Source organism: Nanorana parkeri, unplaced genomic scaffold (genome assembly GCF_000935625.1).
Source record: "Nanorana parkeri isolate BGI_ZX_2015 unplaced genomic scaffold, ASM93562v1 scaffold1176, whole genome shotgun sequence".
Classification (NCBI taxonomy): Eukaryota; Metazoa; Chordata; class Amphibia; order Anura; family Dicroglossidae; genus Nanorana; species Nanorana parkeri.
The window spans coordinates 153418-177152 of record NW_017307444.1 but is presented as its reverse complement, the minus strand read 5'-3'; the positions used below and the strand labels follow the sequence as shown (position 1 = coordinate 177152).

The 23735-nt window shown below is 41.7% G+C and overlaps 1 protein-coding gene across 9 annotated transcripts in view; it reads right to left on the bottom strand.

The window, feature by feature from the left end:
* The window catches only part of TRIP12 (thyroid hormone receptor interactor 12), a 65355-nt gene that overhangs the window by 32916 nt on the left and 8704 nt on the right, over positions 1–23735 (bottom strand). For 4 of the 9 annotated variants that reach the window (XM_018568365.1, XM_018568363.1, XM_018568358.1 and 1 more), the window contains 11 exons: positions 12055–12160; positions 10825–10958; positions 8576–8659; positions 7302–7397; positions 6348–6496; positions 5515–5550; positions 3877–3972; positions 3686–3778; positions 3419–3580; positions 1773–1841; positions 1060–1225 (listed from right to left, as the gene is read on the bottom strand). In XM_018568365.1, the coding sequence (XP_018423867.1) occupies positions 1060–1225; positions 1773–1841; positions 3419–3580; positions 3686–3778; positions 3877–3972; positions 5515–5550; positions 6348–6496; positions 7302–7397; positions 8576–8659; positions 10825–10958; positions 12055–12160 (1191 nt within the window). Of the gene's footprint in view, positions 1–1059; positions 1226–1772; positions 1842–3418; positions 3581–3685; positions 3779–3876; positions 3973–5514; positions 5551–6347; positions 6497–7301; positions 7398–8575; positions 8702–10824; positions 10959–12054; positions 12161–23735 lie in introns of all 9 variants that reach the window. The other 5 variants (XM_018568359.1, XM_018568361.1, XM_018568362.1 and 2 more) reach the window with 3 other exon arrangements.

Below are 23735 nucleotides of genomic sequence, written 5' to 3'. Positions count from 1 at the left end.
ACACTGTGTATAGGACATTATTATACAGGATTTATATAGCGCCAACAGGTTGCGCAGCGCTTTACAGTATAAAGACGACATTACAATCACAATACAATTCAAGACAAGATGGCAAGGAGGGCATGACGTCTCAGGGGCCTTAGAACGCTGGAGTGGCGGGGGAAGAGAGGCTCCAGGGACCGTTCTTAAAGGCTTGGAGGATCAGGCGAGTAGAACTGTTATTTTCCTCCCTAGACACAAACGAGCATATAACCCTTGCAGTGCAGGGGGCAGCCCAGAGCAAGGTGTAATAAACATTTTGCCTGGGGTTGTTCTTTAAACATCACCCACAAAATATTCCATAGCATTAACACTATTAAAGCTGCACTGCAGCCAAACTACATACACAGATAAAATACTCAGATGTGTGCTTTTTTTACCTACCAAAATATTTGTATTTGTCCATCCTGTCCCAGGATTTACATACCTCTGCTACACAGCAGTCCTGTCTAGCAGGGCAGGAGACCAGATTTTTCTCTCCTGTAGTTAAGCAACACTTGCCCCTTCCTTAACCCATCAGTGAAAGTTGAAGCAACACACTGATGAGCTTATCTCTCTGTAACTCTGCTCTTTCCTATCAGGAGGTCCCTTTACGTGGAGGGCTCAGGACTCTTGTCTTGCGCTCCACGTCAGGCATCTCGCCGCAGCGCGAATGTAATTTATTGTGCGATCGAGATGTATTGCTATGTGGTGTTTATGCGCTGCGTCGCAGTACGAGGTTGAATGTACCCCGATTATATAGCTTGTTTTTGTATATTTTATTACATTAATAAAGTATATTTTTCAATCAAAAAAAATCAGGAGGTCCCTTGTTAGCACATGAGCACTGCAGAACAACCGATTGGCTCCTTGTGCTGCATCTCCCTCTCCCACTGTGAACTCTGCTGCAAGTTGCATTCATGTGCCTCTATTTCCCCTTCATTTCATCAACTTAGAACACTTAAACCAAGTGCACGCCACTTCTATGCATTATGTTGTAGAAAACAAGAAAAATATGCTTGGAGTTTAAAAGAACCATACTTTGCTTCATAAGCTGCACGGCCAGCGTGGGACAGTTGGAACACATCAAGGAGAACATTCGGACCACCATAATGAACATGCCAGAGCTCAGGATTGGAGGTGTCACTACGAGAAGCTGCTGGATGTTGGTGAGCAGATCTCTGGAAGCCACTTGCTGGAGCAGATTCTAGACAACAACCGGTACAGACAACATACGTCAGCATTTTCCTATAGGGGCCCATTAATATTTTATTGATAAATCAAAATAGAGACCCGCGAGCTTTCCAGGACAGTAACACCCATTTTATGCATATTTTTATTTATTACAGGTATTCTTATAGCACCATCAATTTACATGCTATTCATTCATATCAGTGCCTGCCTTCAAGGAGCTTACAATTTAAAGTCTATCTTGCATGCATACACATACTAGGGCCAATTTAGGCAGGAGCCAAATTACCTACCAACATGTCTGACATCTTATGTATGTATTGTGTTAAAATATCCAGCAACCAATAACACTGCAGTGCATGACATGCAAAATAGCAACAATGAAAACAACTATGCTATATACAGAATACTCAGGGAATAGTCCCCAGGCCCTAGGGACGTGATATAATAAGCATTAATGGATAACTTGGCATTCTATAGGTATATGTGGGTAGGGAGTATTTCTCTTAGATGTAGAAAACAAAAATCAATGTATAGTTAAGTTACTTTCATAGTATCATTACCTCTTCATGCTGGAAGTTATCTACCAGACGTGCAAAACATAGGCAAGTGCTTTCTACAGATTTCTTATCCTAAAGAAGAAAGAGGAATTGAAAAGAACTTCTTTAGTATCAGCTGAAAATGCATCACAAAATAAGAAAAAAATAAACCCAGAGGCCTCAGGTGAAGGTATTTTCTCAAAGCCATAAGAACTACTAACAGCCTACTGATGCACAAATCATAAAACACATAAGGCTTGCTTAAAGCGTTCTTAAGCCCTCACGTGTTTTCCATATATCTAGTGCTAGCAGGCAATAACTTTAAAAAAAAAACCTTTTCAAACAGGTTTTAAAACGTACCTCTGTCTTCGCCGCGCGCTCCCGTCCGAACATCTGAAGAGTATTGGGCGGCCGCAAAGCATCCTGGGGCGGGCGCATGCGCAGCTCAGATGTTCGACCGGGAGACGAGGAGAGACACAAGGTAAGTCTATAGAGCAGTGTGCACCCGCACAGACACCGTGGGACATGAGAGAAGAGGAGGACAGAGGAGTCGGCGCTGGTTCGGAGACCCGCACCAGCACTGGAGAGAAGAATGAAAAGGACAGTAAAGAAGATGATCCGATTAAGAAACATTATTTAAGGTATGTCCTTACATTAGCATTGTGGGGAGGGACTTTTGACAATGTCACTTAACAGTACTACAGTACAGTAGGACAAAAGGGTATGTCTATGCACTGTAGTAACAAATCTGCACCATCAAAAATGCACAAGACTAGCAAGGTCAAGTCTCAACTCCTCGTGCAGTTCTACCAAGCTATCAGATATCACCTGCTTTTCAGAGCGAGCATGAAGAGTTTGAAGGTGCCCTACCACAAAGACATACAAACTATGGTTGCCAACAGTCTACTCTCCTAATAAAAATCGGTTTGTGAACCATGGCCCATTTAAATCACATTTCTGATGTGCTCAGAAGAATTAGAAATGCTTAAAGCACAAAAAGGCTCCAAAACGTTTGGTTTTCCACAGTTAGAGATGTTCTGCAAATGGAGGAAACAAAGCTGATACTACCTACTATCCTTTGGGAACAGGCATTCTGCAACAATTCGGGCAAGAACACAACAAGCAATGCAGACAGAAGTGACCCCCCCCCAATTAACAGCACAGGACCTGCAGACGTCTATTGAACATGCTGTAAGGTGCTCCGTACAAGCAAAACACTAATACAAAATAAAAAAATGGTATTCATGGAAGGCACCACAGAGGAAACCACTTCTCGATTTCTAAAGGTTTGACAAAGATAATCAAGCTGTTCCATTTGATTCAAAGTTTTGTGAACAGATAAAGACAAAAGTTAAACTCTTTGCCAGAAAAAGCACAATGCTATGTATCGTGGGGAGCCAATCCCCGCCGATAGCAGAACCAAAACCTTGTTCCTACTGAGAAGCATGGTACGACGAGCATCATGGTTTGAAGCGGCTTTGATGCCTCAGGGTCTGCACAGCTGCAGTCTCCCACGTTGGTTCTAAGCAGGGAGCAGACTATGTACTTCTCCTTTAAACAACTCACTGGTTGTCTAACCTTTCTATTGATCCAACCATATGTATATTATCCTGCTGGTTTCTATTCCCACACCATTATTCCACAGCAACACCACCACCACAACATCTCACCTGATGGGTCAATCTCTGCGTCAGCAGTGGCAAAGAATCAGCAACAAAGTGGAACTCATCTGGACTGATGCTCTGGCAGCAGTTGGCTGCTATGGCTAAAGCATTCCTCTGAGCATTGATGCTGAAGAACTCGAGATACAGAAGGCAATCAGCAAGTCCTCCCTGGAAATGAAAAGTTGATCAATATGTGCATATTTGTCTACCCATATGAGCCCAAAAAAGGGCTATGGCAACACAAAAATATAAGTAGATGGAAGTGGTACTTACAGCTTGCAGGATGGCTTTACTGTGCCTGCGGGATAACATTTCCAGAGCAGTGAGAGCTTGTTCTGCTACATCTATACACTGAATGACCTGCAGCTGGAACAAATTTGCAAACAAAAAGTGTTATCGAGCAGTTAATGTCAGGCCTAGTGCACACTATTCCAGAAATATAAGGAAGGACAAATGGGCCTTACTTTCTCTAAAAACACAGGGATCGCATCAATCACCACAGCTGAGGACCGCGGCAGTGCCTCCATCATATAGGTTAAGGCTCGACATGCATGGTTCATCTAAAAAGAAAAAAAACCAGACACACCTCTTATTCCTAGATAAAACAACATGGATGCACTATGGACACAACTCAAATTAATGGCCCAATGTATAATTATTATAACATTTGTTGCCTGATTCTTTTAGACCTTGTACAAAAGTGTAAATTAACATGCTTATTCTTTAAACCTTTGTAAATAAAAATATCTTGTTTTATAGCACAAGAGTAGCAAGCAAAAGTCTTGTGAAGTAATAAAAAGGTGCTGATACCACACAAGTATGAGAGGGACAGCAACAGCTGGTATTATGAAGTGTTGCCATTTTGTTGTAGATCAATGTCAAGTATATAAAAGTATGTAAAAAAATTCCAGACTGGTTTTACCTCACATATGGAAGCGAAAGCAACATTTAATGCAAGGCGGTGCTTATACTGTATAGAAGTGAGTTTACAGATTGGCATATTCCCCTAATGAGCCGTTTTCCACGTAGTAACAACATTGAAACACAATGAATGTTCTGTCATTGTGGCACCTATTATTCGCATTATGTATCTTGCCATATAGTAGGGCCCTGCTGGCAAGAAAAAATAGATTTATTTTCTTTTTAGTAAAAATCCCTATATTAGTAGTATTTTTGTAGTCGAGGTTCTTTTTGGATTTTGTACAGTGTCTATTGATTTACATATTACATTATATATTAACCTCCCTGGCGGTATTCCCAAGTGTAGCTCGGGGTTACTTTTCCATACCATAAGCGGTAACCCCGGTACACTCGGGAAAGCCGCATAGCATTTACTTACCTTGTCCCTCAAGCCTCGATGAGTTCCGAGGCCGATACCGGCTTCCGTCCCTTGCGAGCGTACGCGTCGTAGGGGGGGCGGAAACGGTGAGATATTATTTTAAAAAATACGAAAAAAACGACAGAAGAAAAAAAATGACCGAAAAATGACATGATAAAAATAAAAAATCATACCGCCAGGGAGGTTAACAGATTAATGTCATTGTCGGGCAGTAAAATCTGAAGCCATCATTATTGGCTCCTGGGCTCTATATTGGTTTAAACATGTCACGCCACTGAATGTTGATGGGTTGCTTTCAAAGCTGGCAGTTGAAACAGATACGAGTTCTAAAACATTTGTCATTTCAGTGGTTCTGTTTGAGAGGAGACCTGTCCTTATTCAGCGCTCTGAAGAGATTTTTCTGCGTACCATAAAATGCTTCTCCTTTCTAATCTATTGAGGGGCATAAACTTGCAACTCTCTGTAATACTTTCTCTGAAAAACGAGGCATGCTTGGAAGGAGGAGAGGTTACACGGCGGCTGGCTTACAATTTTTCTATTTGCCAGTGTTCTAACCTCATTAAAAGTGGCAGTATAACCAGACTGTGTCTGAATTTCTGTGTCCCCCAATGGACTTGAACAAAAAAAGATTTCACCTTTTGAACAAAAATCTTATTTTAGGGCCTCAAGCTATTTATTTTCCCCTAAGTGCACATGCCTTGTCAATATACAATATACTGACACCTATAGCGTAAAAACTAAAGGGTGATATTACAGTACTTACAATGTCAAAGTTGTGCTCCATCTGCAGCAAAGTGATCTGAAATGACAGAAAACCTTAAATTAACATCCGCATGGGCGTAGGAATAAATGCATGCATGTCCCCTTTCTCCCAGAGAGAAGATTGTGTAGGGGAATAAATAGGGGAACCCAAGGCATTAAACCCCACAGCATTACCGAGCGTCTGCTAAAAAAAAAAAAAAAAAAAAGGTACACAACTGGGTTAAGGGAAGGATACAACCCAGTCAGCTTTTTTTTTGCCATCTGCTTACAATTGGGGAGATTTCCCTTCACTTCCTGTCCGATAGTCACAACAAGCAGTGAGAGGAAATCCCTCCAAAGTGAGGAAATCCCTGATGGTCAGCAGGGTCACCAGAACTAAGCTCCCAATTAGAAGGTTCTCCATTTATTCTTGTTCTGGCGACAACCCAAAATTTGGGATTTTCTTTTACTTTCAATGATAACTATCACCATGAAAACAGAGAAGGTGAATCTCTCTAACGGGGACAAACTATAAAAGCTAAAAAAATACAAAAAAGGCCACAAGCACTCCAGCATGTAGAAAAGTCAATATGTATATTGACTTTGCAGGTGTCGCATCATCAGAGCGACGTTTCGGAACAGCAAAGTCCCTTCCTCAGGCAAAACAGGACTTATTTTGAGGAGGCATCCGCGGTCATTTGAGCACCCACCCCACAATTAGGGCTTTCTATCCGGTCAGGAGTGCGATGGGTGTGTGTGTGTTTTTTTGTTTAAACTATAAAAACTGACCGATGTCCTTACCCCTCCCTCTACCCAGCCCTACCCCGCTCCCCAAAGTGTTGATTTCTATCTTACCAGTGCGGGCACTACATTCTTCACTGGGAAACCTCCAAGAGTCTCTTCGTTTCCCATCACCAGCAGTTGGCACATCTCAATGACTGCTTGAAGCTGCTGGCTCTCGTCTGTGGCTTGAAGACCCTGCAGCAGCTGTTGAGCCTTGGAGCCTGCAGGAAAATGCAAAACCATTTCCTTAATGTGCCTATACTCCTGTATAACTGCGGACAAACTCCACCTCTAAAATTAATTTACCATGGGCCCTTAAAGCCCAATAGAAGTCACAATCAATCAGCTGTTATACTAACAAACTGCACTCTGTACAGAACAGGTAAAAACACTCAACATCACGCTTCCTGATTCTGAACGGCTTGCCCTTGTCCTTTACTTCCCTTTTGCATAGCAGCAAAGAATCTTTCATTACCTAGGTATATCTTTGACAAGGAAATATTCGGACCGTTATACTTGTAATTACATCCCCTTATTGATCATGCCTCTTTTTACAAAGTATGGATGTGTTGGCTGGACTTTAAAACCTCAGATGCATACACTGCATATGTGATGGGTTGGTATTATAGGCATTGCATCACCTTATTTACCCTGAGTTGCACTAGGTTACCTATATTTGATCCAAAGTTCCGATTTTACACCTACTGGGAGCAGTATTTATCACCTTATGTTTATCAATCATTGCTATATTTGCTGGATTTTAGGAGGACCATCCCTGGGGCATGCTGGTCTTTTGTCTTGTCTTTGTTCTCTCCCCTTGATCTCTATTGTCTGGCTGCTGAATCGCAAAACTATGCATATACTACTGTATACTGTTCCAGTAATCATACCTGTTAATTGGTACGGTTTAGCTCTCTTTTCCTTTGTTTTGTTAGTTTCTTTTATTGAAAACCCAATAAAGTTGAAATTAAAAAAAAAAACCAACACCACCACATACATTCGCTTTGTAAATATGACACAACTTACTTGCACCACTTCCAATTGTTCGATGGAAGAGCTGAGACATGCGAGGTCCAAGGGGGCCAAACAGGTGAGGGGGGAGGCCACGTGCCTCCAGAAGAGCTGCAAGATTTATTGATTTAATATATATAGGTGATCATCCTGTAAGCACTGAGGCTACAGTCCAATGCTCTCTATACAATTAACATTAATGTATAGAGTTACAAAAAGTGATTGATCAAATCTAATATTTTGAACAAAAAAAATACCCAGACTGCTCTTGAATGTAAGAACTAGGATGCATGGAAATGCACTGCTGCTACACTGAAACATGTAACTCAACTATCACTTTCTAAATCAAAAACAGCTGAACATTATATCCCTAGCTTCTGTCCAATGATGACAATAATGTATTAAAGGATGACTCACTGCTCTGACTAAGTTATCCTGATGATATAAAATTTCTAGCCAGATGTAACTGCATATCATGGATAAGTCATTTAGGCTGCACAAATGACTAAGTGGTTTTCTATGGTAGTTGATGAAGATCTTCCTAGCTTAGCTTCACTGCAAGCTGGCCTTTGACTTTTTTTTTTTTATACCCAAGGTAAAGGTTGAGAACCAAGCTAAACCTGGTAAAGGAATCATTGTTCTAGTCTGTGGGGGAAAAGGGAACAATTTCAAAATGTTAGAGGTTTTCAATCAGAGATTAAAAAAAACACCAACAAATGCTAATTTGCAAGTTCTATGTTGATTGTTAACCCTTATAGCACCAAAAACCTGCAATGCTTTGTAAGGTCATACAAAAATATTGTGCTTTGTGTAGGCAGCCCAATTAATTTGATCTGATCTTGTTTTATAGGAAAAATTTACCCACTCCACAGCTTTCCATTACTAGGGGTTAGCAGTAGGTTGGTAGTGCCTGTAATGGAAACACATCTGAAGGGTCAAGCAGAGAACCATGTCTGTGGTTTACTGAAATCAACAGCAGGGTATTTGAACTTTGAACTACCATTCTAATGTTATTTAATGGCAAGCACTTCATAATAGAGTGCAAACCTTTACTTCGCAGTACAGAATGCTGCATTTTGAAAAGGGAGCCCTTAATAAAAGTTGTACAATTAGTAATAAAGTAATTGTGCAAGAAGCATTGGAGTTAGGAGTTCTCAGCCACAAACGCCGTGCTGATTGTTGACAAAACTAAAAGCCACAGAAACATGGTGTTGATAACACTTCCTATCATCTGATGCTGCATATCTAAATGTGCAACTGAGGATGGGAATAAATTGTGTGTGGTTTACCTTGTAGCCGCCCCATCTCAGAGTCATCGCTCTCACTTTCTCCAGATGTAGTCATCCCCACAGCACCAGCTACAGAGCTAGAGGCTGGAGGGGAGAGAAGAGATGAAGACCTTTCGCCTGTTGCTCCTGTTAAAGTTGTAAGTCATGCTATTACAATATAATTAAAAGCGAACTTAGCTTGTCCTTTATTATACATATATACTATATATACACAAAAACTATACAGGAATGCAGTCTGAAATGTAACTCACCCAAGTCTTACAGTAACATGAAACATTTGGAAGCTAACATCACAACTGAAACACTTGTAATGATGTGTGTCAAGAAAACTCAATACATTTCTGGTCACTCTAGTTAGAACAATGAAAGGTTCCCATCTTTGGTCACAAGTGCATGCTTTCAATTGTATACTTTCTAAAACAAAACATATCACATACATAATAGGCAACTGGGACACAAGACCACTTAATGTGAATCTGCCCTAACCTAACAAGTGTCCAAGGTAACAATAGTGCTTAAGTGCAGACAAGCTTTGGTGTCTTCGAGAACCTGTGTTATGTTTCCTTTGTCTTTAAATTAACCCCTCGGGCACTACAGGAGGACACAACTTGGATTGTAAGCCCAGACTGTGCACAGGGCCCTATGTTTTTCTTGAAATCCCTATACTTTAAATGCCAGAGCCTCTACTGCCAACTGACCTCCCGGCATGCACAGTCATCACAAGGTATTGTTACTGGAGGCACTGTACAGACCAGAGCAGGATCACTTTAATTCCTCCACGGCATCCCCAAAAGGCCTTATTAATTTATTACTGTTGTATTGCAAGAAGCAGATTCTCAACAGCATTTTTCAAGCACATTGTATAAAGTGGCTGGAGCTTCCCACCAAAAGGCATGTGCCATTATAGTACCCATGTCTGATAACAAAAAGATCCAATCACAATTTAATACACAAAATTGTATTTACTCCATAAAGTCATATTTAAAAAATTAAATTAGAAATGTTCTATTGTATACTGTAAGATATCGTACGTCAGGCATGTGATTCAATGTATATGTTTTACTGGTTTGTGTTTGTTTTTCGTGAGAGTGCTTCTAATGCTTAAATGCCGGTTTCATTGGACATTTTAATGTTTGCTTCAAGTGTTTTTTGCATCTCCATACACGTCTATGGGGATGCAAAACTGGAAAGGAGGGACCCGTCTTAAAGCCAATACCAGACTTAATTTCTGAGCGAGTGACTGACTTGGAGCAAGTATGTAGACTGAGGTCTGAAAGCAACTCCTGCACTCCAGGTCAATAAACAAGTCAATGTTCACATGGCATCTCCAATATCTCTACCCTCCAAATGCCCTTTATTGACAGCTGGAGACATAAGATGGTGGACATTTTGAATTCATTTGATTAATCAAGAAAATTTTATGAAATATTTGTTGCATTAGTAACATGTATGAGTTTTGCTTCACCACAAAGCCAACTTCACACAAACTATGCAATGACCATGTGTCTATAAGCAGGTTTGGGGACTGATTGTTGGTTTAGACTTTTTGGGATAACATGGCAGCAAGTGTCACCACTGACATGTTTCACATTGTAGAGCTCTTTACCATTGAAACTCCTTTAGAAATAAGCCTTTGGATAAACCCTGGTGCAAGTCTGTGCCTGAGCTTATAACATCCATAACAAGTTGTACCATTTTAAGGAAGTATCTCATCTTGGAGATCCAGGTTACTTTCCCCCCTTTTAGCATTTTTACCTATGCGTTCAATGAACTGAAAGAATGTTAATACTTCTACCCAGGTCTGCACTATTGTTTCTGTAATTTACTTGCAACCTCTTTCCCCCTGGACCCAATTTATTTTCACTTGGGGAGAAACATGCAGTTTGGCCGACGTGACTGTACGGACCCTCCAAGGAAACTACATATTGAGAGCACACAGATAGAATACCATAAAACATCCTGCGATTCTCAGTAATATACTGAATTATTCCTAAAGGAATATTATCTGCAATGAAAGACTGAGCAGTGAGTATTATTTGCTGCTCATGGTGGATTTAACGCTTCCAGTTTACTTTAATTTGCTGGACTACTGAATGCTTCAGTATGCAAACAGTCTGATGGTGTGCACTCTGGTCACACTAACTTGCTTCAGAAGACTTAAAACACACAGTGTGCTGTAATTTTCCATTTGTTTAATATGTTAAAACATGACAGATCATTACAGAAAACAGACATGCAAGGTATTTTACCTGCAGCTCCCTGGGTGGTCTCATCTGTACGGGCAGCCGAAGAATTGGCACCTTCCTGGTTATCAGGATCAGCCATCTTCTCCTGTCGGCGAGCTTCAGCTGCTGCTCGCTTGCCCAGGCCAGAGCCTCGCCGACTGAGGGGGGAAAAAAATTGCATATTATTTCTACCCAGAATCCTCCTTTAAGGCAGGTAACACATTTTTATCAATGCTCGAAATGAACAAAAAAGTAGGGGTGTGACACGATTACAATGTGTCAAGTTGTTACAAATGAAACAATATGCCCCCAGTGGAAAGAGCATTACATTAGCTCACAAAAAAGTGATCATATGAATAATAATCTACAAGTTATACCCAGCATAGAAAAGGAAAAAAAAAAAATAGTTACTCCATATCACCAAAAATATTTGATGATTTCTAGCAGTGTGACTCTATAGCAGGGCCATACCTTGCAAGCATGTAAAACCAACAGCAATTTATATATACACATACATACACACACATACATATATACATACATATATACATACATATATACATACATATATACATACACACTGTGTGTGTATCATATTAAAGTGCATATTTGGTATCTTTAAGATTATATAAAATTCATCAGTGACTAGTACTACAAATCAACCGTGTATATATACTATAACAAAAACCATCTACTGTATAATCAATCATTTAAAAGATATAAAGTGCTGATCAAACAATGAAATAGTTAATGCTAAACATAGATAAACAATCGTCTTCCTAAGAAGGGATTTTTAATTACTAATAGTGTTTTAATCAGAAAATTTTTTTTAGAACAAATATCTTAATGTGCAAAACCACTAACCCCTTTTAATTCACAATAACGACCTTCCTTCCCATTCTTTTCCCACTTAACCATACTTCCCTCTTCTCCTTCCCTTCTCACATGACAGATTAGCAGAAAGTGTCAACCAGGCTTAGTGAGAAGGAAAAAGGTCACATGATGATGTCATAGTGAATGGGTTGGGAACTAAACTAGTTTGCGAGTATTGTACTGGGGAGTAAGCAGACTGTAAAACTTTTAGTGGTGTTATTGCGCAATTAACAACCAATTTATTATTAGACTGTAGTTCATTAACTGTTAAAGATTCCAAAGCAAGCTAATCACAGACATAATGCATCTTTTTATAGTACATGAATACACACAGGCATCGGCAATACTAACAGTAAAAGCAGGTTATGATGCACTGCATACCTGGTGCTAGCACAGGAGCCCGTGGTCTTTTGTCGTGTGCTCCGCCGCAGGCTGGGGAGCTCAGCGGGGGGCGAGTCACTGCGCTTCTTAGTGGATTTCCTTAAGTCTGAAATAAAAATCAAAAGTTTACAAAATCACCTTTTGTTTGCTTCCAAAATTCATATTTTCTACAGTATATTTTCAGGTGACAGGTAACCTTTCTCCAAAATGGTCTTCTAGACATAAGATAACATGACCTTTATGAGGTGCGCGATTACTTTACCGTTCGAGCATATTGCACGCTTTGTTAAAAAAAAAAAGTAAAAAAAAAAAAAAAAAAAAAAAAAAAAAAAACACATTTGTTCGACATTATCATGATTGAAATGAAGCTCCACTTTGGTGGAACATCTCAGCAGACCTATGAAAATGCAAATAAGAGTGCTGAACCAAGTGCTATAGATCAGTAAACAGACGCCTTTAGGATACTTAACGGCCAAGATCCAAAGCAGAGAGCTCACGTGTCAATGATAGAATTTATACTTAAACTGGATGAAATTATTGTAATTAAACATTAACCAAGTTGTGTTTTTTTATTGTGAGGAACAAAATGTCTGTCATGTTTTCTTATCTGCCTGTAATCCCAGTGGGGAGGTTCTCTCTCCCTTCCTTCCCTGTGTCGTCCATATAAGAAATGGAAGCTGTGGGAATCAAAAGGGACAAGAAGCACAGAGCAATAAAAACATTGTCAGCAGTTCTAACCCTTCCTGATGCTGCTAAAATAGTGTGTTTTTGTCTGTGTCCCTGTTGGAGAGATTTCTTAGAACTTCCTGTCACGAGGATATCATCCCTATAGAGACAGACCGTCATAAAACATGACAAATGCTAACCTTTTCCCATTCTATCCAACAAAATGAAACCAAACTGCCATATTATGTAAGAAAGCACTGCTCATTCAATTTCAGAGAGCTACAAAGTAGTAGTAAGAGGACTATATACAGCTTTACAAACACCAGTGTGACATACGGACCGTGTATAGAAGATGCAAAAGGTTGGCCCCCACTGCTTTCTCCATTTCACCACCGGACACCTAGAATCAGACATGTTGCAGCCATAGTGTGGTATGCAACATGCAGGCTCAAGGCCTTGAGTATTAACAGAACCTGGGCAGCTGGTAGAAATGCGGAGTGTCCAGCAGCCAGAAGTGGCCAAGTGCCACTGCAGAGCGGGGAGGGAGTTCAGTAGAAACAGATTAGGGATAGAAGTTCCCATGGCTCATAAAACAGGAACAGCGGGGCGGGGAGATGCTTCCTTAACGCTACCTTGATGGAAAAGGAGTACAGGGTGCACACACCATACTCCACCCAGAAAAACGCCAAGGCTTTCTCACACAGCGTCAACCCTTTCTGCCATAAGCCAGCAGCAAAAAGAAGTATGGAACCCAGTGACCAATAACACTAAGTGAGTTCCAGTGCCTGGGCTGAAAGGCCTACTCATGCGAGCGAGTCTTCAGACAGGGCAAATACCCGGCAATGCCTGCGGCCCTGGACTAGTAAAAGAACTCCACATTATCAGATTATAGAGGGGGATCAATCAAAGGTCAGCACCACCCCACAGTGTCAAGTCTAGAAAGGGATCAACCACAGTGAAGGTCTGGAAACAAGGGCAGAGGACCAAATGGATGCAAAGAAGGTAGGGATAACGCTTGCAGCTCTACAGTAAAAAATAGCGCAATGGAGAATACCACCAGCTATAGAGGACTACAAATCCCAGCAATAATACATTATATACAGCGCAATGCAGAGTAACGCCAGCTACAGAGGACTACAAATCCCAGCAATAGTACATATGTAGTATAATGTAGTATTGCTACATTCCTCTATAGCTGCTGGTATTCTGCACTGCGCCGCTGTATTATGTACTATATTGCACACCACACTTTTTTTACTTCTACCGCGCCAAGCTTGCTTCCGTGATGGACTACAATCTCACCACAAACTAGTAGTCCATCACTGGAGCCTTTTTTTTATCCGATTAACCGATTAATCGAACCTAATAATCGGCCAACTAATCGATTAGGAAAATAATCGTTAGCTGCAGCCCTAGTAAAAAATACCCAAATCAAGAGAAAGGTTGCTAGAAGAAAGTACAGGTTATATCTTGAATCAGGAGGATAACTGAAGAGAAGACGATATCCATCCTCCTAGCAAACTAGGAAAAAAGTAGAGGTGCGCTGAAGGAGGGGTTATACCCAGGGCTGAGCTACAGTTTTTTTTTTTGTTTGCCAGTGTCCAACCCTCCTGTAGGTGGCAATATAACCTGAAGGTTTTAGAATTGCTGTGCCCCTCAATAGACAAGACAGAAATGTGTAAACTGCCAGACTGAAATTATTACACTCGATACTATTCGGAAAATGCTTAAATTACCCAAACTTGCAACAAACTCACAACCTCATGAATAGTTTTTTTTTGCATCTCCAACTAGGGGTACCCTCAAATCAACCCAAATCCTTGCCCAACTACGGGTACCCTAAAATCAACCAAATCCTTTCCCAGTTAGGGGTACACTCACAATCAACCAGGCCCTTGCCCAAGTTTGTATGAAATATCTTGGATTATAAAAGATAATGGGGGAATTTATCAAAACTGGAGCAGACAGAACCTGGAGCAGTTGCCTAAAGTAACCAAATCAACATCCCTCTTCAGTTTGTTCAGGTAAGATTTGAAAATGAGAGAGAAGCTGATTGGTTGCTGTGCAAATCTGCTCCAGATTGATAAATTCCCTTCAAAATCCAGTTGTAGACTTTATTGCTAGGTTTTCCTCACTGCTTTTACATGATCTTCATGTTAACTTATTCTGCTACATTCATGATCCTTGCCCAAAGGTCAACTCTAATTGACATGGATATGTGCTACTCATGTTTTGATGGGTTCTCCTTCAGGTACGCGCCCCCTTTCAAAGCTCAAGGCAGGATGATGTATTAATTGGCTTCTACCCAAACTAGCCCTGGTGGAACTGTAATGATGGCTGTGGAATGAATATCAGGCTAGGTCATTGAGATGTGACCAGATCAACGTTCTCTACAACAGTTTTTAATATCTTGGCACTTGTTAGAGGAATGAAATAAATGCAGAAAGTACTTAAAGTGACATTAAACCCTCAGATTTTTTAACATAAACCAATACTGTAATGTGTGCCTTACTGTAATCCATGGTAGTTTCCCTTCTCTTTGCTGCTCTTCTTTTTAAATCCTTATCTCTTCTCATGCTGGGGGAGAACCTCCCTTTGCAGCTGAGTGCCTCTTCCTGTAGTGCTGGCTCAGGATGCAAACCTACACACAGACACCATGTAGCCATTCCTGAGACAAGGCAGTCTGCTGCAAAACAGAAGTTCTGCCCACCATGAGAACAGATACAGATTTAAAAGGAAGAGCAGCAAAGAAGGGGGACACACATGCATTACAGTAAGGCACACATTACAGTATTGTTTTATGTTAAAAAAATCTGAGGGTTTAATGTCACTTTATTGGCTTGGCTACTCACCCTATTTATTACAATCATTTTAAAAGAAAACAAGGAATTGCCTCCAGCAAAACTGAGTAATTAGAAATCCTGAACCACTCAACACAAATCACAGAGCTATAATCATTTCTGACTATGCTACGGCATGGCATTAATCACCTGAAAAGAATGTTTGTACCACCTCCCAGTCAAAATACTGTAACTGGTCGAACAAGATTTCCAGCTATAAAACTGTTTACTAGCAACAAATATTTATTTTGTTTGTAACATTAACCAGACTTTTTTTTTTATATAAATACACACACTAAAAGGTGATCATAAATGGCCTGAATTTAGGCAAGGATTACATTTTGCCCTCTGGGGCCCTTTTTGACCTTCAAGGGTGATAACGAGGGTCTTTATTGTATCTTGGTGCTGGAGACCTGCATTTCTGCCCTTCCGATAGCCCTCCAGTCTACCTGTCCTATGCAGACCCTTTCCCATGGGCACTGTACATTCTAATCAGCAGTCCCCCCCATCTTGCAATGGAGGAAAAAAAAAAGTGAGCTGACCAGACCCACTTTAGGATGAGTGTTTACACCCGATACGCCATGACCAGGTCCGCCTAAATGGAACAGTTTCCTTTTTACACCCTGGACCTTGAGGGAGTTGGGGTAATTGGATGTAAAAACAGACATACATCCATTTAGATCTGGCTGCCCATAAAGCTCCATTGTGCTTCTGATGACATCCGCCTGAAAAACTGACAGGCAGATCTGAATGGACTGTCCATGTGAAAGGAGCCTAAAGGTGCCCATACATCTTTCAATCATTGGACGAAAATTTTCGTCCGATGATCGAACCGTTGTACGATTTTCGTACGGCGGCCCCATCCTGCCCCGACCATCACACAGTTCGTTGACTGCACAGATTTTCGTTTGCACATGAGCAGTGTTAATCGTATGATTTTTCACGTACGGAAACGCCACCAACCTTGCGAAAATCAGACGATGACAGAAGTTTTCTAACCTGCTGGAAAGTCAAAAGTTGTACGATTGTACAGCATTTGCGGTTGTACACTGCTCATCAACCTTACGAATATTGGAGGAAAACGCGATCGCAAACGAAAATCGGCCGATATTCGTAAGGTGTATGGGCACCTTTAGGGAGAAAGGGTACAATTAGTGATAACCGACAAAGATTTTACAACTGCATTTACTAGCACTTCCAAGGACATGTTACCCCAGGTCCAACTGCCACGAGGGGATAGTGAATGTGTCAAATTGCTGCCTATAATTTGGATATGCTCAGACAACCTTAGATGCAGCAGTAAGTCACATTGTTAAAGAGTTATCAGTGTAAAACACAAATACAGGAAAATACAAATGATCATCTCCTAAGAAAGCCAGAAAAACATGACAAACTTCATGATGGAAATCTATTTCTAAAACTGTTCACTTAGTTGAACAAATTAGGTAAATGCAGATTTTCTGAGCTATGTGGAAATTAAATCCAGATTTCCTTTAATCCTTCAGCACATTGTATAGTCACAGATAAGCAAGTACTCCTTTAGACCACTGCCATAGTATTTTGGGTGACCATGGACTAGAAACTAATGCTGTGATTCATACAAAGGCTCACTAACCATATGTGGTAGAAAGAGTTAAGAGTTTGGCCGTGTCACTGCCTAACTTGCCTGATGTAGCCCTCCATTTCTGAAGTAGTATTCCATATTACTTCTAGGCCAACACACACCTGGTCAGAACCATGAAGAGCATGTAACATTTACAATTTCTGTAATTCAGAACTCACCACAGGAAGGGGTAACCTCTTTTTCCTGTCCACCTAAACATGCATGTTCTCTCTGACCCACGACTTCCTACTTTACAATCATCATCCCTCTTTCTGTGCTGCAGACTGGAACTTTTGCATGTATTAGAAAGCATCCAGTAATCCACCATTCTTCAGGGTGCTGATTTATAGGAATACCAGGATTAAAAACATTGCTGTGAAACAAGACAAGACACTTGCCTGTGTAGATTAATGCAGCCAATCACGTTCCTCTTCTATCCGCCATTGTAGAAATGATAGCCGGTAATCAGCCTCCCATAAAGGAATGGGAATTATAAATGGGAATGGGAAGTATAACCTGTGTGTTATACTACCCAACACACAGGAACAAAAAAAAAAAAAAAACAGACGAAGCCTGGACAGTGGTATTTCAGTCAACTGTTTCCAGTCCAAGAAGTGACAATGTGTAGGCTGACAGCACTAAAAACTCCAATGGCTTTACCAGCATGCCCCATAATGACCAGTTCCAACATTATTAGCAGGAAGTGGATCAGTATTAGATTTACTCATACTGTAATAGAAGAGCAACTTTATAATGACACGTGTATGGCCAACACAACAATTAGTGAATTCACCCGCTTTACATGAGCTCACAGGAAACTAAACTAAAATATGGGATCTATATAGAAGTAATGCAAATTTCTTGGGGGGATATATGGCAGACCGAGCTGTCAGCTGCTCTGTCTGGCGTCCCACCCAGCTCACTGAAATCACCAGTCATTGTAAAAAGTAGGGATGCACCGATACTAGTATGGGTGCCGATACAGAGTGTTTGAGCGAGTACTCGTACTCGCCCAAATGCTCCAATACCTTCCTCGATACTGGAACTTCCAGCGAGAGGAACATTTCCTCTGACCGGCAGTGCCGTAGGGGAAACATGGAGCCGGACAGCATGTCACTACATATCGCCCCGGCTTCCTGATTGCCCGGGAAGCCGGCTCCATGCCAGCGGAAGTACTCTGTATCGGCAAGTAGCGTAAGCAAAATATTAGTACTCATACTCGATAACGGAAAAAAACAGTATCGGTGCATCCCTAGTAAAAAGATCCGCTGCCAGAAGCTTACAAGCAGCACTTTTGGACTATGCCTTTACCCTCGGCTTGCTTTTTTGGGCACAGCATCCAGAGCTCATGCCCCATTTAAATCTGGGAGGTTTTAATGAGCTGGTTACTAAAAAATATCCTGTCAATCTGTTCTCAGGTGGAGTGCATCAGACAGAGATGTGCTTTGTTTAAGAAAACCTATTCTGTTAGGAATATTTATGTTGCCACTAATGTAGGGTTCTGGAAAAAAAAAAATACTAGTTGCCTAGCTGTTGGCTTCAACACTTTTAAAGAAGCCGGGTAGAAGAAAAAACCCTTGGAGTGGGGCTACCCTCACCACTGACACACTATTAAAAATGCCCAAAACCGCGCTGAACAGCGTGCTTCCATTGAAAGCTGTATGGAAACCGCACTGATCAGCGCAGCAAAAAAGGGTCAGGGAGCAATTCGGGCTTTGGGGAGGTTCTGAATGCGTGTACCCACGCGGTCGCATTAACGGTCCCCATAGCAATGTATGGAATCTTCATGTCGGCGGATCCGTGTGGCCTAACTGCCCCGGTGTGAACGGGGCCTAAAACAGACCTCATCCAACGCTGCATATAAGCATTGTAAATAAATTATTTTCGAAAGTGAACACAAACAAGTATTTTTCTACAAGATCAGAATCTTGGCAGCCTGCCAGACCTGCGATGTAAACACCCAGCAGATGTCCATAAGCCATTACAAAGCGAGCGCTAGTCTTTGTAGGGAAAGAATAACTTTACATTAAAAGCAGCTAGAGAGCTCAGGGTGGCTTGTTTTAAAACGTTATTGTTGGTTAAAGAGCACGCATGAAAAACTGTACACTTATTTAATCCCCCAGGGGACCAAATGCATATAGCACATGGTCCCGTTTAAATCCATCCAGTCATTACTAAGCAGCATGGTTGGCCAGTTTACCCCCCCTCTGTCTGATACACTTGATGGCACGGACATGGAATTCTTAGGGACAGAGTTGGTATGTAGCAGCAGGGGCTGCTTTGGAGATCAATGTGGGTTGTGTGCGTCTATGACTGCTTGTAAAAACACAGCCCGGGCAGAATGATCAACACAACCTGCCAGCACAGAATACGTTTTTACTATTATGAATGAATAGGCAGTGCTGTGTGGCATCAGCCACGAAAGCACTGATCAGAACAGTAAAAAGAAAAAAATAAATTTCACTCCGTGCTGTGGAGCTGTGCGATTTGTCTGCCGGCGCTGAAGGATATTTGATACTATTCTGAATGATCAGCTCAGTGTGGTAGAGTATTTCCCCGAACGGAGAGTACAGTAGAGTATTATCCTGAGACTACACAGAAGAATATAATCTAATACAGTTTAGAGCCAAGTTGAAGATAGACTTCCTTAGTTCCATCTACCTGATCATGGTGAGGGATGTATGAGCATGGTGAGGGACTAGCAGCTAGAAGCAGTTACAAAGCCCTGCAGCGCTGATTGTTTACGATTATGAACAGTCAGCTTGGAGAGGGGACAGGGGCTCAGGGCTGCCTGTACCTCCCACCACAGGAAGGTCCATAAATTGGGGCTTAGACTGGAGTGCAGATACAATCGGCATTACAGGGGGTGCTTTTAATCCAGGATAGGATCCTGGAGCATGAAATCCATTAGGAAGTAATCACGTCAAGCAGGCAGCGACATGCACAACCAAAGAAAGTCCCCCTCCTCCTGTAAACAGAAGAGAAGACAAAGGGCTGGGGTGTCACGTGACTAAAGATGTTGGTACTTAAAAAGGGGGATTTTTTTATTTTTCTATGCCAGCGAAGGGGGTAGGGTGGTGGAGTGGGAACTCAGCTTTAAAGAAGCCAAGATACAGTACACGTATTTGAAATGGGTTGGCTTACTAACAGTAAGGCCTTGTTCACACGATATGCAGTGCTTTCCAGCCCGAACGCACTGCCTCGCATTGCGGCCAACTCACTTTTGTGGGACAGGAGGGGCCTGCAAGCAGTATTTTGTTTGGACCGGACCGCAGGCATAATGTGCCTTGCGATCCCATGCGGCCAATCGCATTGCCCCCTCCAGCCCCACAACATAGGGAGCCGGCCGCAATGCGATGCAGTGTGTTTTGGCCAGAACACACTGCATTTGGTGTGACTGAGCCCTTAAGCATAACAATGTGTATCCCAGCTCCTATTTGTTTACAATGTACCTTTTTAGTGAGCGCCGCCCACATAGCTTGTGCTATATTCTACAGGGAGGTACGGTCCCCTCACACAGCACCTGCACTGTCCTCCCCTCTTTTCTCCTGTCCATTCACAGAATACAAAGCGTCCCGTGATTGAGCATGAGGAGAGGAGGGCTGGGCAGACGACAGAACAGCTGCAGTGTAGGAGACCCGAAATATAGCGATAGCTATACTATCGACATTCAATAAAACTTTTAATTATATTTAAAAAAAAAAAAAAAAAGAGCAATCTAGGAGGTGGAATACCCCTCATCAGTAAGCCAGCAGATTTTAAATACATAGATCCTTCCTAGAGTTCTTCTATGAGACTACAGAAAACCTCTACCTCTCCTCATCACAGGCAGGATGTGTTTTGTAACTCAGATAGCCGAACTGGGAAGGGATGATTAACACGAGCAATGCAAAGAGCACAAGAAACTTACTAGATTTCTGGCAGGATCAACAATATATATTTTTCACATCTCTCAAGCCGAGGGAGGAGGGGGTTGTATGGGGCAACATGTGCATGGTTACTATTTACTTATACTTAAAGAATTACATCTCTTATTTTTACATAATTCCTGGAAAATGTGTGCATGGGTGCCCCCAAAACTCTCTTCCCTGTGGTTGTATCAAAAAACCCTCATCCTGCAGAACCGTCTTCTTAATTCTGTTCTGAGCTGATGCAGGTGGTTCCTACATCAGGGGGAAGGGGTCTAATCTTTCCCTTACAGGACGTGAAAAATGCGTGACAAAATGCCCTGGTGTGAACAGGGCCTTAGACCAGGTTAACACCATTTTCCGGACCAGATCTGGAACGCGGTGTATTGCGTTTTGCCGCGATTTTGCTGCATTTAAGTTTGTTGTTTTTTTAAGAGCTAAAAATGGCATTTCAGGTGCGTTTGCATATGTCAGACCTGAGAAAATGAGACAAGCAGCATGTTTTTTTTAGTCTGGTCTGGAATGGACTGCAATGGTGTGAACAGAGCCCAGAAATACCATAGGGATACATTGGGATGCTTTTTTGGTCCGGGAACAAACTGCTCTGGTCTGGACATGGTGTGAACAAGCCCCTAGGGCGATTCTACCTCCACACCAGTTCTTTCTGTGCTCCCTTCTCTAAAACCTGGGGGAAGCCATCTAGCCAGCACCTCAGGTGTTTATTAATTTTGTTTGGGGGGGGTTGGTTTGCACTACCATATTAGAGATACCATCATACAGGGCAATTTGCATTGAGACCGATTAAACAGAGGAGATGTGTGGATAGAAAGTGCCAGCAGGCACATCAAAAGCTGTCAAAAAGGCAACAGGAAATTCTGGAACATTCACAGTGAACACACAATTTTTTCGCTAGCTGCAGGCTGCACAGTAGTACCATACAATGATTCAAGTTTCTGAACTGTGAGCTATGCAAAAACAAGGAGGGACTCAGGGGCTGCAGGAAGGGAGTCCAAGGAGCCAAAAAGACTGCACAGCAAAGTACATTCCCCTCTTCTTAAAAAGTCACAAGGCTCCAATATACTCAGGAAGAGGTAGGGAAAGTCTATGACCTCTGGGGACTTCCTGCCAGTAAAATCAACCCGGGGGGGAATTGTAGAGATTACAGAGTCCCTCTGCAGCACTTGTACAGCATACTTTCAAACTGCCGAAAAAAGCAAAAGGAGAGCTGTAGTTTCACGTTTTCACGCATGTTTTTTTCCATGTAGATTAGATTGCATCAACAGAAAATGTAGTTCCTTCATGCGTTTTATAAATGCACTACACTGGCATTGGGAATCAGGAAGGCAAGAGGATGCCAATAAAAGTGGACAAAAGCAGGAGGGGGAAAAAAAGCCAGGAGGAGAGCCTGGTCACATGACTGGCTCTATGCCAATCATAGATTTATCTCTGCTGTGGGGAGAATTCCACCAAGTACTGCAGCATTTTATAAATGGGCCCAAAAATGCAGGCCGTGGTACTGAGAAATACTGCGATTATAGAAAGTCAGATGGAGATGTCCCCCCTCCATAATAAATCAGACCCGGAATTCATCACTATTTTTTATTTGATAATTTCCAGAACAGGATAAAATCCTTAGCCAATAATGGGGATATTGGGGGGAAAGAAAAAGGGAATTGAAGTGCAATAAATAAAAAATCCAACTGGGAGAACTGAACCCCCCTGATAATGGCCACAGCGGGTGAGCTTGCTCAGAAACTCGAGCAGTTAGAATGTCACACAAAAGATATAGGAAACGGTTAGGTGGTTTAACTCTCCAGCACGTAACAAAGGCATATCAGTCTTGGGTGTACTGAACTATTAAGGGTCCGATTTTAAAGATTCAACAGGTCAGCCTTGCACAAGCAGCCAGGCACTTCCATTTCCTACAGCCAACAAATCACAGTTGTAGAACTGATGGGAGTGCCAAAAGAAAAAAGGGCACTACACCATCCACGCATTGCCAGGGCATTTGCCCCACACTTGGCTAAGCTGGATAGTTAGCATATTATGTGCAACCTAGCCCTTGTCAACAAAAACTTTTCTAGGAGTACATTAGTGGAGAAAATCAGTTCTTGGTGAGGTTTGGGGATTCAGGATTTTAGAAATGGTGATTGTTCTCTTCAAAACCCCTTATGGGGACATCAAGAGCAACACGCTGGCTGGCAAAAAAAAAAATACACAAGATGATCGAGTTTGTCCCACTGCAACACTCATGTGATACTCCTATACGCCTAACTCGTGGCAAAAGGCTATAAAGAAGGTAGTCATAAAATGGATGTGACCGCCAAAGATCAATGGGCCACATGCACAATTTTTTAAAGGGAGAACTGGGGTGGTGTCCTTTAAAAGGAGAACTATGGGGTTAGGGCTTTTCCCCATAGTTCTCCTTAGGGTAACGGGAGGACACAAACTAGCGTCCTCCCGTCACCCTAAGCTCAGTATACCGCGAGCTACAGCTCGCGGTATACTAAGACTCCGCAGTGGATTCCGACAATTATGTCTGGATCCTCATAGTTCTCCTTTAATGTCACATCAGAATCTTATTTTTTTTGTCACATTGCACTTAAATCATCAATGGTTGCCTTTTATAAATTAGGCTTTTTTTTTTTTTTTTTTTTTTTTTTT